The sequence below is a fragment of the Trachurus trachurus genome, assembly GCF_905171665.1.
Source record: "Trachurus trachurus genome assembly, chromosome: 8".
Lineage (NCBI taxonomy): Eukaryota > Metazoa > Chordata > Actinopteri > Carangiformes > Carangidae > Trachurus > Trachurus trachurus.
Genome location: NC_139905.1, coordinates 12,034,347 through 12,054,176, shown reverse-complemented (window position 1 = coordinate 12,054,176; position 19,830 = coordinate 12,034,347). Strand labels below are relative to the sequence as shown.

The 19,830-nt window shown below is 40.2% G+C and overlaps 2 protein-coding genes across 2 annotated transcripts in view; one reads left to right on the top strand and one right to left on the bottom strand.

Annotated features, from left to right (window-relative positions):
- nudt1 (nudix (nucleoside diphosphate linked moiety X)-type motif 1) overlaps positions 1-19,830 on the bottom strand; it is a 423,902-nt gene that overhangs the window by 238,210 nt on the left and 165,862 nt on the right. The gene's annotated exons all lie outside the window — the stretch shown is intronic.
- Positions 16,040-18,718, top strand: psmg3 (proteasome (prosome, macropain) assembly chaperone 3; the record flags this gene model as incomplete). The annotated part of the gene is made up of 4 exons (XM_083976992.1): positions 16,040-16,140; positions 17,539-17,767; positions 18,451-18,594; positions 18,698-18,718. The coding sequence occupies 4 exons, from the start codon at positions 16,040-16,042 to the stop codon at positions 18,716-18,718; spliced, it is 495 nt and encodes a 164-aa protein (XP_083833118.1).

The following is a 19,830-nucleotide window of genomic DNA, read 5'->3' as shown; positions in this document are numbered from 1 at the left end:
ATTACAATTTTAGCATTGTGCTCATCATCTGAATAATATTTACAAGTGTCAATGATATTATTAATCACGTGACTCTCCGGGTCTACCTGATATTCAAAATCATACACTTTGCAGTCAGACCCCGTAAATGTTCGATTCTCTAAGAACTCTGTCATTTAAGAGGAGAGAACTGAATACAGCAAAAAAAACAACAACAATAAACAACAAAATTTCATGGTGACTGTTTTTTACACAGGGAATCCCCTGTCCACTGTCCTTGTCTTTATTTTGTCTATCAGTCCATACCTTTTTCATAAAGTCGCTTTCTGGTGTCTCCTCTTCGACTCCTCTTCGTCGCCGTCTTCATGCTTTTTGATAGCATCCAATAATGTCTTTACCCCAGACAGCATTTCCTTTGCCGGGTTTGCTCTCCTGCTGGGCGCAGTCTCCCACCCGGAAGCCTTCAGCATGGACTCCAAGTCGGGCTCTCTGGGCGTCATCTCCATGGCAACTCCATAGTCGCGGAGCCCCTCTGCTGCGTGTCGGGGGTCGCGAAACACTCTCACTTTTCCTCCAGCCTCTGTTATCTTCAGCCTTGCTGGAAAAAGCACACGCGCCTTTATCCCTCTCTCCTTCAGTTGCTTTCTGACATCCCTGTACTTTGCTCTCTCCTGGAACACTTTGTTAGTGAAATCTTCGTCAAAGTAGATGCGGGTGTTATCTTCCAGTTTAATCTCTTTCTTTGCCCAGACGGCACTGAGCACCCTCTGCCTCGTATTGTAGCTTTGAAAACGCACTAGAATGGACCTGGGTTTGTTGTTATTGCGCTGAATCAGCTGTCCAGAGCGGTGCGCTCTTTCAATGGGTATTTCCCCCTCAATTTTCAGCGTGTGGCGTAACACTTTTTCCACAAACCCAATCATGTCGCTTCCCTCTAACTTTTCAGGTAGGCTACTGCATAGATTCTCAGATTCTTTCTTCGCGATCGGCCCTCAGAATCTTCACATCTTTCCATCAAATCTTTCTGAACACGTAGAGTATGAATCAGTACCTTCGACAACATGATTTCCTGGTCCTCCTTCGCCGCAATCCTGGACTCCGCTTCTTCCATCCTACTATCCAGCTCTTTGATTTTTTTCTTTATCTCGCTTATATCCTTCTTCACCACTTCGAAATTGCGAGTTGTTTCGTGGCGGAACTCTCTGATTTCTCTCAGAATTTGAGTAAATCCTTCCACGTTTTCCTCAGACGCCGAGTTTGTATGTGTTTGTTTGCTTCTTAGGCATCCTTATTCCTCAGATTTAATGCTGCTTTATATGCTCGTCGAAATATTGATATTATTGGAGCTCAGCCAATATTTTGTAATTGTTTGTTCTCAATTACAATTGTTTGCTCTCTGAGGATCTTCATGAGCACGGTGTCTCGGCAGCCATCTTGACTCTACACATGATGAAATCATCATAAAATATACATCAGTCAATCAATCAATCAATCAATCAATCAATCAATCAATCAATCAATCAATCAATCAATCAATCACCTGTACTGATACAGTACACATTAAACAACATAGCTAACCTACGTTGCATACCAACACAGCACACAGCAACAAAAAATGGCAGTTGCCCAACCGTTACAATACAGTACACAGTGTTTTATCAACTGTACAACTACATAGTGCATTCAGAATATTAACAGATGTTGGAATAAAAGAATGTTTGTAACGGTTCAACCTGCTCCGGGGAACTCTAAATCTCCTCCCAGAAGGAAGCAGTTGGTAGGCCTACTCTGAATGGAGAATATGAGATTGATCAGACAAAATTTTGTGAGCAGTCTTCTGGTCAGAAAGTCTTATAAGCACGGAAAATGCAAAGGATTTCTTTGTTGTTGTTTTTTCTTTTTAAAAACCTTTCTCTTTTTTTTTTGAGTAGGTTAATTAAATGTATTGTTGTTGTTTTCCCGTGGAGAATTGTAGTATACTTCTTCTAACCTTTGACAGGCTGAGGTTAGGTTTTCACAGCCAGAGCCATCTCATGCTGTGAGGCCACATTGTCCTTCATGGGAAGGGAAATCTCTGGCGGGAAAAGGGCTACAGGAGTGAGAGGACAAACTGGACACATCTCACCCTCTCTTTCACATTTTTTCCCTAAATTGCTATTTTCTTCAATCACAGGCTAGTTAATGTGTTACAAAAATAGACTCTGGAATGTTGCCAAACAGGCTAGTCAATTTTGTTACAAAAATAGGCTCTGGGTTGTTGCTAACAGGCTAGTCAATTTGTTACAAAAAAAATAACTCTCATTAAACCACACAAGGGAGGGAGTTCCCTTAAAATAGTACTCTCTCATTGGATAGTCAGGGGGAGGGATTTCCGGTAAAAATAACGAGCTCTCATTGGACAGTCAGGGGGAGGGACTTCCGGTAAAATAACGAGCTCTCATTGGACAGTCAGGGGGAGGGACTTCCGGTAAATAACGAGCTCTCATTGGACAGTCAGGGGGCGGGACTTCCGGTAAATAACGAGCTCTCATTGGCTGCTGAGATAACAATAGAACAATAGACCTGTCAAGTTTGACGAGAGGTGTATTCTATATCTCTCTTATGGGGATTTGAAAATGTCTCAGCATGTTCAATTAAAGACCAAGTCATTAAATATGTAGCCGCCTTCGTACTGCTCGGTACTGAGCCGCTTTGGATTCTCCCGGTGTTTCATTGTACACAAATCAAAGCACATACTGCTTTAATTGTCCAGATTCTGGAAGGATATGTCAAGAAGCCTTTGGATATTAGAGCCTGTGTTTAAAAGATGCAGACTAGGTGGTAAATTTGAAATAGAATCAAATCAAAAATGAAAGAATAAAAATGTGTTTGCGTTTTGTTTTGTTACACCTTGAAAACGATAGAGAAAGCTCCTTGAATATAAGACGACATTACTAGTCTATGCTACGCTGAATAAAGTCGTGAAATGTGATATATTTTCATTGCCCCAGATGTTCACATGCATTCATTCCACTCACTCCAACTCTCCTGTCATTTCAGACCCTGTCTTGCCTCGGCCACTGTTTGTCCTGCTCCTGCCATCCCAGTCTTAATAAAGAGAGTGAGAACTGTCACCACGTGCTGCTGACTCCATCCAAAGCCGAGCCATGTCAAAATTATGCCTATTAATGTGAGTAAATCACTAATATTATCTAACTCTAGTCTAAATGAATCATATTTTTTTACAGTGTAATTTTGCAATTTTTACTCCAATTACAAGTGACATGTCTTTGCTAAGTTTGATCTTGCATATATGAGCCCACAACTTCAGCGAAGTTCCTGTAAGTACAGTCTCACAGGTTTACTGTAGCTGGCTGTAATCATTCTTCCTGTTCATAATGATGACCATTGAAATCCCGTTCTGATTGTGACCCAGTCCACAAGTACATTTTGCCATGAAACGTAAGTAAGTTGTTGAGCAGAGGGCTTGTAGCAAAAAATGATTGAAGTGGTGTCACTACTTTACTTACTACAGTACTTCTTAATCAACACATTTTCCTCAATTCTTCACTGGATTAAAAATCAAACTGGGGTCCGCCACCGACAAACAAAGAAAAGGTTACAGAGTGATAGACTCCAGACAATTTGTTCAGGTGCTCATGAAGTTGAGAAGTCCAAAATAGAAAAAGCAAAAGCGAAAACGCTTACTTCAGGCACTCCGACTGAGCCAAGGTCTGGTCGAAACCGGTCGGCGTCTCATATATTTTAATAGAGATATGCCCTAAATAAAATAAAGGCTTTTTAAAGAATTCCTTGGCTCAGTCGGAGTGCCTGAAGTAAGCGTTTCGCTTTTGCTTTTTCTACTTTGGTGTTCACCACCATCATACTGTAAATACATTTTGCTGTTTTGAAAGTTAAAATTAACTCATTGAACACTGTCTTCATCAGTGGAAAGTACTACTGACATAAACTCTTTCCTCTACTAATTTTCCTCTACTGAATCAAGCATGCTAACCAGCTAGCTCCAGCTCATCTTATCACTTACTACTCACTGCAGCCTCCGATCTACCCTGAAGACATAGTGCTGCTCTGAGGGCACATTATAACCTCTCGTCTTGTAAATGCAACATTTTTCTAAAGCTCTTGCTGAAAGCAACAGTCACCACCGCCTTCTCCCAACATGGAGCCATGTTGAGTGGCAAAGAAAACTTACAAATACCCCCCTTTAAGGCAAAACAAAAGTCTAAAAGGATAAACCTGTCATGAACTTCCTGTACCTTTTTCTGCCACAATAAGATTGTTAAGTCTGAGAAAATAGGAATCTTCAAAGAACAGCCCTAAGACACTTAAAGATAATGAATGCAGAAATTACATAGCGTAAAGCTATGTACACTGCATATCTATGTCTTGGATCTCTGCTTGTGACTCTTTCCTATTCAGCTCTATGCTGTTCAGACACAAGACTATGTTCAAATATTTGTAGTACAGACGTTTATTGGGGAAAATCTGCCGGAAAGTATCAAAGAGAATCAAAGAGAACAGAAGAGCTTCTTTTGATTTTTTTCACATCATCATTTATCAGTCGTACAGAAAAAAATCCAAGAATCAAAGTAAATATTTCACCAGAAGTAACTTCAGCATGCAGGTACACGTTTTATTTTTGTACCAACCAACTGTCACATGTAGTCGACTTGCTCTCGTCTTTACAAACTGACCAGCTGTGTTTTCACAACCGTACACCCACCTTTGATTGACAGCAACCACTTCATGTCCGTTCCCCTGAGAGCTGTTGGAAGTCATCCTGGAAAATGAAGAAAATACACCACTTCTATTAGAGGACAGAGTTTGAGTGGGAAGACCAAAAAAAAGTAAATCATTTAATCAGTAAATAACCCTGGAGTTTACTGACCATGACAGATTGACCGTAATATAATCACAGGATGCGATTCCCTTCAACATGTTCAACTGATTAGTCATTCTCATTACAATATTAATGGAGTGAACACCTAATGAGGAACAGAACCACATCACATTATTCCTGCTCATGCTCCACACATGCCTTCGAGCCACTGCCTCCCAACAACATTTAAATATTTAATCATTATATCCTTAAAACAAAATTTGGAGTGGTTGTGTATAATTTCTACTCTAGACCCTTGACGCTGCAGTTTGCAGCACACAGAGTTTGTACATGTGCTTTTTACATTGTAGATGAGTTCAGTCACCTTTTCGTATTTTGTTATGTTGCAGCCTGAGCTAAAATAACTAAGATACATTTCACAATCTACACTCAAGTCCCCACAACAGCAAAGTAAAAACAGAATCTTAGAGATCATGGCAAATTCATTGAACGCCACGCAATGACATCAGGTATTCAGACCCTTTACCCGGTGCTTAGTTGAAACAGTCTTCTTGGGTGTCACGCCATGAGCTTCACACACCTGGATTTAGGGATTTTCTGCCATTCTTCTCTCCAGATCCTCTCAGGCTCTGTCAGGTTGGAGGAAGACCGTCAGTGAACAGCCACTTTCGGTTTTCTCCAGAAACGTTCGATTGAGCTCAAGTCAGAGGAAGGGAAGACCCTGGCCAGGTTTTCATTAAGTATATCTCTGCTCTTTGCTCAGTTCAGCTTTCCCTCAACCCCAACCTGTCTCCCTGTTCCTGCTGCTGAAAAACACCCCCAGAGCCTGATGCTGCCACCACCACTTTGCCTCACCATCAGGATGGTATTAGACAGGTGATGAGTGGCACCTGCTTGTCCCCAGACATGACGCTTAGAATTGAGGCCAAACAGTTCAGTCTTGGTTTTATCAGACCAGAGACTCTTGTTTCTCCCGATCTGAGAGTCCTTGAGGACCAAACTCCAAGCAGCTTTCATGTGACCTTTCCTGAGGAGACGCTTCCCTCTGGCCATTCTGACATATGGCTTAGATTAAAGAAGGAGCCCTGCGGCGATGGTTATCCCTCTGAAGGCTTCATTCATCTCCACAGTGACTATCAGTTTTTTGGTGTCCTGTCCACTCTTAGCACAGCCCTTCTCCCTGAGTGCTCAGTTTGACCGTCCAGCTGAAGGTAGAGCGCTGGTCGGTCCAAACTTCCATGGGAGCCTTCAGTACAGCAGAGATGTTTCCCTCAACACAATCCTATCTCTGACTTCTGCAGATAGTCCCGTCCTCCTTATGGGTTTTTGCTCTGCTACACATTATTATAACCAGTTATCTTAATTTACCACAGGTGGACTCCAATGAAGGTGTAGAAACATCTCAAGGATGTTCAGGAGAAGTGAGAGGCAGCTGAGTTTAATTTCAAGTGTCGTAGTCAAAGCGCTGAACACTTGTGTTTTGTGCCTTTATCATCAAGGAGTATTGAGTATTGCAGCTACAGTAGATGAAGTAAATCTGAATTTAAGCATATTTAGCTTAAGGCTGCAACATAATAAAATATGAAAAAAGTGAAGGTCTCTTGATGCTCTCTGAGTGTACTGTACGAACTGTTTTTCTAAGAAGCTTTGAATCATATCATTGGAGTTTGAAAGTATGAGGTGAATTCTCCGTGGGTCTCGCAGCGACATTGTGAAAACTAATGGATGCCATTTGAGTCCTGTTCCTGAGGCGTCAGGGAAAAAATAACTCTTCCCCCCATTACCATCTGTTGAAATACCTGGGTCGTACTCTTAATACTTTCTCCTCTGCAATCTTTCTGTTGTCCTCCAGAAGAAGTAAAGTGCACTGTATTACTCCTGCTGTGACAACTGGAGTGCATTGCTGGCATGAAATTACATCTAGAATGTTTTTCTTTCTTTTTCTCAGCGTCACCATGTTTATGTAAGTAGAGAAGTGTTTCAACAATAGCTCCAAATATGTTCCATTGTACATTTAATAATTCAATTAGGAATTATATTGCATACACATCATATACCACTGAATATCAATATTAATTGTTTGGAATATGTAATTCCTCTGCTAGACTGCTATGAATGCCTTCTGGCTGGTCTGATCTAATGAGGTGCTGCATCATAGACCAGGCAGATAATCAGTGGCACAAATTAACAAAGTTATTTGAATTAATCAGGTGATACATTTGGGTGAAATTTTAAACAACACTAAAGGGCATGCTACTTATGTTTCATTTACATGCACGTGTCAAGAGGCAGTTTAAACTGATTACTGTTAATGAACTCATCAAGCAAAAATGTTCAACTATTTGGACGGTGTCGCTGAGACCCATCAATATCTCCTGACTTTGATGACATTAATTCCATCTTTTATTAAATATTATATTTTCATAATTGGCCAAGTCTGGCTCTCAGTCTTCACAGCAAACATGCACGGACATGAGATGAACTGAGTTAAGGCCTCATGAAGGTCATTAGCGATGATTAATGATCGCAGATACACGACAGAGAGGAGCAAATACTGCTAATTAATGTGTGAGAACAAAGAAAATACGAAGCACTTAATTTCTGAAGTACTCTTTAGATGAGTTTAATTTGTTTAAAGTAAGTTGTCTATAGTGCCATAATCAAATATTTTTGTTGAGAAGGTGAGGACAGGGCCTCCACTCTAAACATAAAAATATTAGCAAAAATAATGCAGAAGAGACCAACAAGGGTGTTTTTGAGTGTAAGATAAACAAGAACAAGTAAAGCACACGCTGCTAACAAGAGGTGAGGAATCTGAAGGTGCTGAAGGTTACCAGTTATATAACACCCTGCAACTCGCAACCAAAGGACGAGGTTTCACTTTCAACATGACGGAAATATTAATAGTGCACAGAGTTCCCACCTTGACTCTGGTCTCTTGATATATTTTACCCTTCCTTTTTGCAAAGGATGTGCAGTAAATTGGTTCACAGAAACAGTTCTCACTTCCATGTGCACTGCAGTCAAACAGGCGCCATGACAATAACAGGCTCCGTTAGACTTCTACATCACAAATTACCGCACAGACCTCTTGCATGGAAAAATGGAAATTTTACTTCATTTAATTTGATCACCCTCATTTATTCGTTCAATAATAAATGTCAGCAAAGGGAATTTTGTTTTTAAGCTCCTTCTCTTGAGAGATAACGATTGTATTTTAATATTACTTGAGACAGTGTAACATTTTACACTGTAATATATACAGTATATTGTGTAAATGACATGCATATTAGCAGGACATACATTGTACTCAGCAGTGTAATAAATTACACAATATCTCATATGGTAAATGGATGGAGTGCACTTATATGGAGCTTTTCTGGTCTTATCGACCACTCAAAGTGCTTAATGATACAAATTTACCCATTTACTCATTGATCACATCCATACATTGATGGAACCATCAGGAGTAATTTGGGGGTTAGTGTCAAGGACACTTTAACACATAGACCAGAAGAGCAGGATCAAACCACTGGTCCTCTAATTACTTGATGACCCAGTCCTTCTCCTGAGTCACAGCCACGACCCCCAAACATGAATGAAATCAACATTTGATTTTCCAGATTGTTCATTTAAGTAATGATCTGCTGTGATACTGTGCATATGAAGGTGTAATTTAGCACTGATTATACCTCGAGAGACCAGCAGGTCGGCTGAGAAATTTCCCTTATAATCATAGACCAACACAATTCAACAGTCAATCAACCTTTACAGTATTACGTGAAAGTTTACTCCGGTTTAAATCGATGTATGTTTTTTTTTATAAAAGTAATTAAAGGGATAGTTCAACATTTTGGCAAATTGGCCCATTGCCATAATCCCTATAGTCATAGCAGTAGGTTCGTTACCTTTATTTGTCGGTGTAAGCTATTTTTAGAACGGAGGAGCGGAGCGGCAGGCTGTTCAGAGCTACACTATGGAGGCTAATGGAATTTCTTGGTTTCCCTCATCAAACTCATCAAATACAAAATCCCAAAACTCCAAAACGCTTTCGTGGACAAGTTGTGACCTGCACAATCACCACGCTATGAGATAATAATGGAACGTTACGAAACGGAGCCGTTTTCGAGGTAAATACAGAGTCTGCTTGCTGAAAAACTGTCCCTGAACGCAACGCGCATCAGCGGTTTTGCATGAATTTACCTCTAAAACAACTCTGTCTCGTAACGTTCTATTATTATCTCATAGCGTGGTGATTGTGCAGGTCACAACTTGTCCACGAAAGCGTTTTGGAGTTTTGGGATTTTGTATTTGATGAGTTTGATGAGGGAAACCAAGAAATTCCATTAGCCTCCATAGTGTAGCTCTGAACAGCCTGCCGCTCCGCTCCTCCGTTCTTAAAATAGCTTACACCGACAAATAAAGGTAACGAACCTACTGCTATGACTATAGGGATTATGGCAATGGGCCAATTTGCCAAAATGTTGAACTATCCCTTTAATATTTAGCCATCTTATAAACTGCTAATGAACACTACACAATGATATATTAGCATAATTATGTCTTAAAAATTCAGATAAATCGGTTGGGAGGCCAGTTTATAGGTGTCTAGGCAGCTTAAAGTAGCTATACAAGCTATAGCAATTTAGTGTTTTTATATACAAAGTTTGAAACATTCACTGTAACAAACACTGCTTGTGATTTAGGTAGACAAACTTTCAGTTGAAACTTACAGTATTTGACAGACAGCCTAATCGGATCATATTTGGATTAAAAGATTATCACAGCATGCTACGTTTGTTTCTTCCTAAGTATTAACTTTATTACACCTTCAAGTATTTCTGGCTGCCTTTGCATCAGCTTTAGAGGATAGAGCTTTTACAACCTGGTTCCTGTTTGTACATCCGTAAGTGTAGAGCGGCTGTGCTCTGCTGAACAGAGCAGAGGATCTTCATCTGAACCAAAGACTCGGAGAGAAAATGAAATGAATTTCAAAGCATCTTCCTCAAATTTCTGACCTTAACAGCCTCAACTTCAGATTGATGTGCTTCAGATGAACATCAGCCCCCGCAGATGCAATTGAACCACGATGAAGTTATGCAGCTGTTAGAAATCATTTCTCATTTTATGGCGCGCTCCTTATGTCATCTCTGCTTCTGTGTGATATGATTTGAGGAGCATGCTGTAATTTAACAAAGCATTCAAACATTAAGCTGAAAACCCTTACTGACTGAAAGACGTTCCAGTCACGATTTAATGTGTTTCGCTTCTGGAACATTGTGAGGAGCCGAGATGAGACGGGGTGGGAGGTGTCTGTGCTTCTTCTCTGATTTCTGCTTTCCTTCCAAAATATTTCGCTCTGCCTTCTGTCAGTCACAACCCGTTCAAGCCAAGACACAAACTATAAAGCCATGCTGCTTTTGGCCAATGTGAAATATAAGAAATGAGTTACCTCTTTGATGAATACATTTACTGAATCATTTAATTATATTCTATAGCTTTTGTTCTTCAGAATAAAATGTCAAGCATATAACAGTGGCTTTTTGCTTTGTCCTCCATTGTTGAAAAGTTGAAAACAGGACGTGTGAAGGGCAGAGTGGGATTTCAAAATGCTAAGCTTTTTTGAATCATAAAACCGCTCTAAAAACCAAAACTATAGTAATGTGTGTGGTCTGCATTCAGAAAAGTCTGTCTGGCCTGTTTTCTCCTTTGCCAGTATGAAAAAAAAAGCCCTCAATGGAAGCCAACAACAGTATAAATCACACGTGACATGGGTGCAACTTTCAAATGTCATGGTAAAGTTGCTTTTGAGCTCAATCTGTAATACAGCACAGCACTCTAGTGGCCACGAGGGTAATAATTGTCTGTGTGTGTGTGTGGGGGGGTGTGTGTGTGTGAAAATGAGAATTGTGACTTTGAAATACACTGAGCCACGAAGGTGTCCCCCCTTCCCCTTTTTTTTCTCCCATCTTTTCTGATATAAATGAGCAGGTGTCAGGAAAATGTTTCACTTCCACTTTGGCTCATACACCAACATCACAGATGACCTGACATGGAGGTAGTTATTATTCATCATGTGTGAGGAGACAAAAATGAGCCTGCATTATATGTATTCAGTCAGAGCCAAAGAGGCAAACACATGCGGTAAATTTTAAATGCGAGGATGAAATTCTGCATGGTGACGGGCAGGAACTGACTCAAAGCCGCAAATAAGATATTCTGCATCTGGAATGACATTTTGACACAGAGAGTCTGTGTGAGAGACAGACGGAGACGGCGAAAACGCTTGACTAGTCAAACAGACAGAGGGATGAGATGTGTTTGTAAAACTGAGAACCCTTAAGCACCATCCACTCTTTTGGAAAAGTGTGACAGTCAAACTTTCCTTCTCTCTTTGTGACGCCAACGCTCAACTTTTTTTGGGAGAGAGCCGGTGTTTGTGGCATTTTCATCGCCCAAAGACAAAAATCAGGAAACTACACCTTTCAAGAATCTTTCAAGATAGTTTAAAAGGACATCTGGTTTCCTAAATCTGACATTCAAAGAACACGTTGATCACATTTACACCACCAGTAACTGAAATGAAACGCCTGTCCTTTGACTTACTGTATAATCTAAAGGTTCTGCTATCAAGACCCTTCAATGCATGTGCATATACTTTGGCTGCAAGGCTACTGCTGTCAACATGTCAGATGATTTGGAAAAGGTTGAGGCAAGCAGAGGAATGAAAAGAGGGAACAGAAAAAAGCCTCTGATTTTTGATATACAGTATATATATAGAAGTGTATACACTGTATACAGGATATAATTATTCTCAACTAGTGCCTCCTTCATATGAATCACATTATAATGAATTAAACTATGCCTCATTTTCCCAGGAAACAGCTCAAGGACCCTTGAACTCGCGAAACAGCCACTGTAGCCATTAGTGTGAGTCTGCTGTAATTCATTATGCAAAGCAAGGCCCTTAGTAATATGCAAAGAAATATTACATGGAATGAGTAATATGAAAGTAGAACTCATTACAAAGCCACACCGGTATTTTCTAATATGAAAAAAAAAATCTTTATGACCCACTGGTTAAACCTGGTGTGACCTAGTTTTGAATTTCTTTTCCTGAGCAGCAGCGGCTAACATTTGTGCATTTAGACATTTTCAACCAAAGTCAATGACATGGAAAATGAAAATGGAATGAAAAACAATTTCATGTATGAGATGTAAGAAACCGCTTCACAACATACAGCATAGTACTGTAGATGTTAACTACAGTAACGAGAGCCATAAGGACATTTTAACTGAACTAATACAAGCTGCATCTTTATGAATATGTCATGTAGCTGGTGTAAAGTGGGTCTGGTGTGCTTTAATCTATGATGTATAAAAAACGCCATGGGGGACATGTTTACAGTGTGTATGTAGAAATGTCTTCTTGCAAGGAGTTAACACTACACATACTATAATGTAATCATTAATTAAACGTCTTCATTGCCTCGCTGTGGCCTGATTGGATGAACACTGAGTCTCGCTGCCTTCCTTCTGTATCGTTTTGGCACATTTGAAAACTCACCTTTGAAACACGACCACATGAAGCATGACCTTTAATTAAAGAGAAGGACATGCAGGGCTTCTCTGAGGTGTCATGTCTTGGTACAAAGTGTGACTCTAAACAAAAACAAAAAGTGAACAAAATCCCGGCATGAACTTATATATTCCCAGCACATCAGAGACATGGCACACAGTAATGGAACAGTCTGAAGCTGCTTTATTTGTGATAAATGGGGGGGTCTCTTTTTCTGTTATCAGTCTGAACTTTCGCATTCACATTATTGACTTAGATATTAAAGTGTCACTATGAGTTTGGAGCAAGAACATGTGCATATATCCGCTCGTATAGTCTGTGCTTTCAGATTCTTCTCCATCCTCTCCCTTTGTACCGTCAGACTCTAAACTCTGCTCTTCCAGTTCGAGCTTGTGATTTCTCACTCATATGGATGCGACGCACACTTTACCGAATAGATCTGAATGTCAATGCTGAAATATTGTATATTGATATTTGCATTACAATTTTGTTTAGATCAAAATGATCAGTCAAGGACACAGATGGTCAGCCAGCGAGTGAAAGGGAGCGGCCCAACCAATTTCATACCTACTGCTGCCTACTCAGAGCGCATAACAATTCCGCTGAGCCGGTTGTATTTGACATTGTGAATGTGTCATGTTCATGTGGGATGGCTCCTTTCGGATCAGCCTGATGCAGCACTTGCAGACTTCAGTGGAGTCCAACATTCACCTGAAAAAAAAAAAAAAGTCATACAAGCACTTTTGCTAAACGGTGAAAATCCCTCAAGTGCTCGTCTCTTCTGTGGCTGTAAAAGCAGATGTGGCTGCTGTGTTTGCCCATCTGTAGCCAGGATATAGTATGGGGACCTGCTAAATTCTCCTTGGCCTGCATACCATTTGAATACAGCTCAGGTAAAATGCTGTTGCTTGCAGGTGTATTCTTGTTGGTTTTCATCACACATGTGCATGAAATGAAACATTTTGTGAGCGAATAATTCTTCCATACCTACTCTACATCTGTTGCTGTTAACTCAGTCTTTGCACCACCTTACTATAGATGGAATCAAGCAGGCTAAAATTCATTCTATTTACTCTATTTCCTCCATATAATGCTTTGGATATTTTATTCCTGGTAAACAAAGGGCACTAGTGCAGTGCCACTATTTGATAAAACTCTGCTAAAAATCTAAATAAATAAATAAGAAGTAAGACTTGATCTGCTCTTAAAATTAAGGCTCCATTGACAGTTAATTAAAAACATCCTGCTTCTATGGTTTCTTGCTGTGGGTTGAGCGAGCCGTTTCTGTTACCTAATATTGATGTAACATGAAATGCAACAGGTCAGAGGATCTACTTGTTTTTAAACTAAATGAAATATACTGTTGATAATGCTTCATTGGAGCTCAGTTAAATTACACTAAATTGGCAACCACAGTTTCTAGGAAAATTAACTACGCATCTTAAGTCGGCTATAATCTAGTATTGTGAACAATGCAGAAACCTTGATAATTATCTGTGAGGAAAACAAAAAGACACACAAGGTGCTCTCTATCTGTATGTTTTTTTTTTATCTTCCTGTCTGCTGCAAACCTCAGGCAGAAAATGAAAAAAAAAAGAGAAGAAATCAGCCAAATTTCTCTTTTTCACCAACCGTCTAAAAGTAGCCTACAGAGAACAGAAAATGTCTCTGCAACAACTCATCTGTCAAATATAGTTAGTTGAGTGTAACTACATGATTTCTCGCCATCTTGTAGTAGTATAGAGTAGAAGTATAAAGTGGCAAAAATTGATTCCTCTGAATCGTCCCTATAAGTGCAGAGTACGTAAATGTCATTCCTGTCGCTGCTTTGGTCATTCTTAGAAAAAGTCCCTAATGGTTATGTATTATTCCACTTTACTGCTAAAATCTATAAATGATAATAGGAATTAAAACATACCTGGAAATAGAAAATAACACCAAAGTAGTGAAATGTTACAGCAAATATACCGAATTACTCATGTCTTGTATGATTTTAAGCCTGCATGATGGTATTATTCTGTTGACGTCGGTCTACGTCATCACGCAGAAGGCACCCGGCGCACGCTGCACTAAGCGAGGCACGTTTGTTTCGGTTTGTTTTCATGGTGGACACTGGGCAGTGGATGACTGAGCGCTACAGAAGTTGTGGAAAGTGAAACGATTCAGCCCAGAAACGAGTTTTGCACCGTGAAACAGACGAAGACACGAGGTGAGGACATTGCATTTCAACCAGACACCGACCAGGGTGTCGACTGTTGCCATGTTTACCGGAGCTAACAGTAGCTATGTAGCTAATGTTAGCATCTGAGTAGTTGCCCACTTCTCTGTCACTACCATAATACATCCATGGTCACTACACGATGCAGGGATAATAAAACTGAAAATCACACTGAAGCTGGTAGGACGTGCCTTTTTTTTCATCGTGGGTGTGCACTTACCACTCCCCATTGACGCCGTTAGGCGTGTTTACTTAGCAGCTAATAATGTGCTGTAGTACAGATTGTACAATCAGTCTTTTACTTTAAATCCCTTTATTATTTGAGGACAGTTAGTTAATGACTGAGATTCATGCCTGAGCTCCAGGGTGTTTTCGCGAGTACTCCAGCCCTTAGGCAAAGCTTCTTGCCATAAAAGCAGGGGGGGGGGGGGGGGGGGGGATCTAATTAGAAAACGTATTAAAAGTGTTTCATTTGATCAGTCAATCAACACATTGAGTTTCATTTTAAAGTATAAATTCTGTTAAAATGAATCCTTCTTACAAGAATGCAGCACAATGAAGTTAGCTGACAGTGGGGGGTTCCTTTGACAAATAGCTACTGGCTGATATCATCTACTTCCACCTTTATCAAGCCCGGATCTACCATATGGGCAACCTGGGCAGTTGCCCAGGGGCCCTTGAGCCAAGAGGGGCCCTTTGCGATTGGGTATAATATTTTTTCCTCATGACTCAATCTAAACGCGAGCCACAGCGGCTGGCACTTCTCCTACAGCCCCTGAACACAGCACTCATGCTCCTGCCCAACTATCCAATCAGAAGAAAATAAAAGTTGTTTACAATAAATGGGGTCTCATGATTGCCTGCTCTATATGTCATTTTGATGATTTCACAGGTAGTGATTGGCAGCCGATCACAATGCACTGCTGATTGGCTAAAAATAAATCGGGGCGGGACCGACCAGCATTACCGATCCGAGATCAGTTTTTCAAGAACGAATTGCACAGTGTGTGTTTGTAACCGATCCGTGATCAGATATGTTGCACGTTCGAGCAGGTAGCCTAGGCTAGAGCAGTGAAAATAATTTTAAACCAGCGTTAACAGAAAATTGATAGCAGTAATAAGCGAAAGAAAAAAGGAAAAGGAGGAAAAAGAAGCGGCAGCCAACAAAAACGTACCGCTAATAAGCTCGGAATAATGAAGAGGAGAGACGTTAGCTTTGAAGCATCGACCGACAACAGTGAGCCTCAGCTAACGGTAGCTAGCGCCGCCGACAGAGACACGGCAGCACAACCACAGCAAACAGAGGGAGAGCAAGGTGCCAGTTCTGGCCATCATCCCCGAAGACCCTGCGCTCTGGGGATCCATAGCAGAGAGAGCGCTTCAAAACTGAAACAAATAAAAAATGAACTCAGTCAGGACAACCATGGGTCAGAAGAGGCTGACATCACTATCCTTGATGGCCATTGAGTTGGACCTGGGGGAGCTGGACTTTGAGGACTTGATCTCGGAGTTTGCAATGAAAAAGTCAAGAAAGAAGAACTTCTGAAGGTAATAAGTATGGTTGGCTAGATCACACATTTAACGGCAAAAAAAATTTGATCCTCCAATTTCTTTTCTTTTTTTCGCCGTTAAATACACACGTGCGTCGCAACAGCTGATGATCAGTGCGCTCTGTCTCAGCTGATCGCGCTCATATGGAGGTTAGATCGTCCAATGTAGAACCGTTTTTATAAAGTGCAGCCAAACACCAGGCAGAAGGAGCAGCAGAGCTCCTCTGACAGCTTCTCTGTAGAGCTGAAGGTGAACAGGCTGGAGAGCAGCGACGTCCTCTTTTATTTATTTTTTATTTTTTCAGTGCCGTCCGTGTAGGTTACATTTATTGTCTCGTCTTCCTTCATGGGGGCTGCTGCTCATACTGTCAGTCCTCCTGTATAACTTTTTGCTGAAAAATATGACTGAAGGCTCGTGAAGTCTGCACGCATCGACACGCCCCCATGAGTTGAAAAGGAGCTAATAAAAAATAAATAACCTATAGTATTAATCGGTCAAAATTCTTGTTATCGGTTAAAGGTTAAACGGTTAATCATGTGCATCCCTAGATTACAGTGGGGGTTTGTTGAGTGCACTGATTGCAGAGGGGACGAAGCTCCTGCTGAATCGAGCAGAGTTCTGTACAGTATGTGCATGATGGCAGCAGTGTGAAGTGTGGGTTGGGGGGGTGATCCGGGTCATTTGTTATTGTCTGTGCAAGGTGTGTGATAACTCTGTGATTGAGCTCTGGAAGCTTCGATGTGGGATGGTTTGTGATTTTGAATTCATTCATTCATTTTATCATTGTCACTTGTATTTTTGAGTGAGATGGTAATATTTGGTTTACTGAACTGGACAGAGATTTGCTTCGTCCTCAGCTGGACCGGTCATTTAGCTTTGGACCAATAGGTGTGTAATTTGACATGCTCACATAATTGACATAGGCTGTAGCACACTGTGTGTGTGTGTGTGTGTGTGTGTGTGTGTGTGTGTGTGTGTGTGTGTGTGTGTGTAGTCAGCGTGTCTGGTGGCTTGAGTTGCCTTGGTGTAAATGTGGCCACCTTAAGGGTGTGGATGTTGGTGGGGGGGGGGCCCTCTGGGCTGACATTGCCCAGGGGCCCCTGGGGGTACTGATCCGGCCCTGACCTTTATGATCATCTTTGTCAAAGTAAATGTGATATGGTTTTGTACCGTTAGTTTGCAGAACAAACTGCAAAGGTAAACTGGGGTTTACCAAACCATGATGGGTTTGGGTATAAAAATAATCATTAGCCACAAATAAATGTAAAACCTTTTCATGGTGCCAACATTCTTAATCAGAAAATGTGTCTCTGTGGTATCTTTTGAATAATATGATAATACTCATACCATTTCCTGTTTTTCTCTCCCTAGGATTAACACTATGACTTCTCCCGAGCCCGTCATCAGGTCGAAACAGACAGAGAAAGACGTCAATGGAGTTTCAACACAAGTCGTCTGTACAGAGTTTAGTAATTACATATTTGTAGTTCTCACTCAGTACGGCAAAATTGGGACACTGATATCCGTCACACCTGACTCCAGGTCTAATGATATCAGCACCCCAACGTTCTCCACCAAAGTGCTTCTGGGCAAAGACGAGGTACGCTGGATGAATCTGTTGAGATAAATAATGTATTAGTGGGTATCAAGGGATATCAGACAGACTCGGCCCAACTCATTTCATGCTGTGAAAGGGCAGATGAGATTGGTTCTGACCTGCTCTGGTAGATTGGAAAAATTAGATATTTTCAGGCCTTTTACTATTTACACAAGAAAACTCATTTAATCTCTGCATGAGCATGTCATTTTCAAACTAGCACACTGTGCTGGAATCATCAGTAGAAATGGATTAAAACAGTATTTTTTCGTGCGGTTGACAAAACTGTTGGCAAAACTTACACTATCTTGTAAACAACACTATCATAAAAAATAATGTCAATAACATAACACTGTTGTGTTATATAGTGTGTAATGTCTCAACAGGGAGTCTTCATCTCTTTTATAATCTGGTTTGTTGGATTATAGAAGAATCTGCCACAGCCGCCTTTCTGTTTTTCACTGAAATAGAATCAAGTCATAGTGATATTTGCAGATATTGTTTTCTGTAAAAGTACCCGCCAATAATGCGCTATGTCACTAATGGAAAATTATAACTATTTACTCTGAAGAAATCAAAATCGCTTTAAAGAGTCACTTTTTAGTTTTCTCCTGCTGCAAACATGTTACATAGCAGCATTTCTGTGTGTCATGATCTAATAACCTCGTTTGTGTTTCTGTTTTCAGCCACTGACGCATGTCTGTGCCAAAAACCTGGCAACATTTGTGTCACAAGAAGCTGGCAACAGGCCTGTGTTACTGGGACTGGCACTAAAGGATTCTTCCATAGATTCAGTCAAACAAATGAAAGAGGTCATTAAAAGCTGTCAAGTCTGGTAGTCTGGTCAACACAATGGACATATAGCCCTTGGGATGCCTCCATTGTCACATTTTTCTGTTGTGTCTTTTTGTGTGTCTGAATACTGGTTTGTAGTTGAAGAAACTTGAGGCTTGAGGTCCAATGTCATTCACTCTGATTCCTTTGATTCGTTGAAATAGGAAGGAATGTCTCTTACCAAGAACGTAATTTTGAGTTTATCTGGTTTTCTGCAGGCCACTGTGCTCTCACAAACTGTAGAGGTGTGCAATGACAAAGTTATGCTTGGCCAATAGCTGCAGTTATATCACCGTGTAAAATATATATTTGACCTTCCAGCTTTTATTCCAAGTTTGTAAAACTTAATACTGTTATTTTTATACTTTTGAATGTTTAAATATTTAAATATTCAGAACTGTCTCTTGAGGATGATGTAGAAATAAAACAGGTCTCTTCTAAAAGTTGTCTTTTTTTCTGTCTTTGAAACAAAAGCAGCTCAGTCATCTCCACTCCAGTGAAGGATAATTTGGGTTTAGCACTCGATCAACATTTTAAGTATCACAAATCTTTCCATCCAAGTGGAAAATTGGGCCAGGCCTTTTCTAATCATGCCGAGGTCTTTGCTTCATTCATCAATTATAGCAGTATTACAGAGGCCACAATGCAGCAACCCTTCAGTCTCCCTCAGCACATTTCCAACACATCCTATGTCAGTCATGTTTTACATTATCCTCTGGACTTTGTAATATAGTGTATAATTGTAGTATAAAGATGTAATAAACATTTCTATAGTTTGACTGATTTGGGATAGTTGTGTCCTTGCTGAATTTAAATATCTGTCTGATTTTCTTGATTATTGATTTTGGTTTATAAAAAATATTTGGTCTATATAGTTTTGATACTCTCAAGCACAAAAATCATTCAAAAGACTAAATGTCAAAATTATAGCAGATTGTTTCTTGTCAACTGGTCCAGCTCAAATATATGACCCTGTTTTAAATTCTTGTAACAGATTGTGCACTGTTTATATGTGTTTGTGTGTGTTTATTAGTTATTATTGATAAGTTAAGTGATATATTTATTTATTTTTGCTGATGTCCTTTAAAAAATAAAAAAAATATTGTGCAATACCAGTGACAAACATAAAGACATGACATAGCAAAAGACAGGGAAGACCTAAAACGGTAAATGGATTGAGATAAATTGTGATAAGCAAAACAAGAAAAGAAGAGAAAAAATAAGTAAATAAA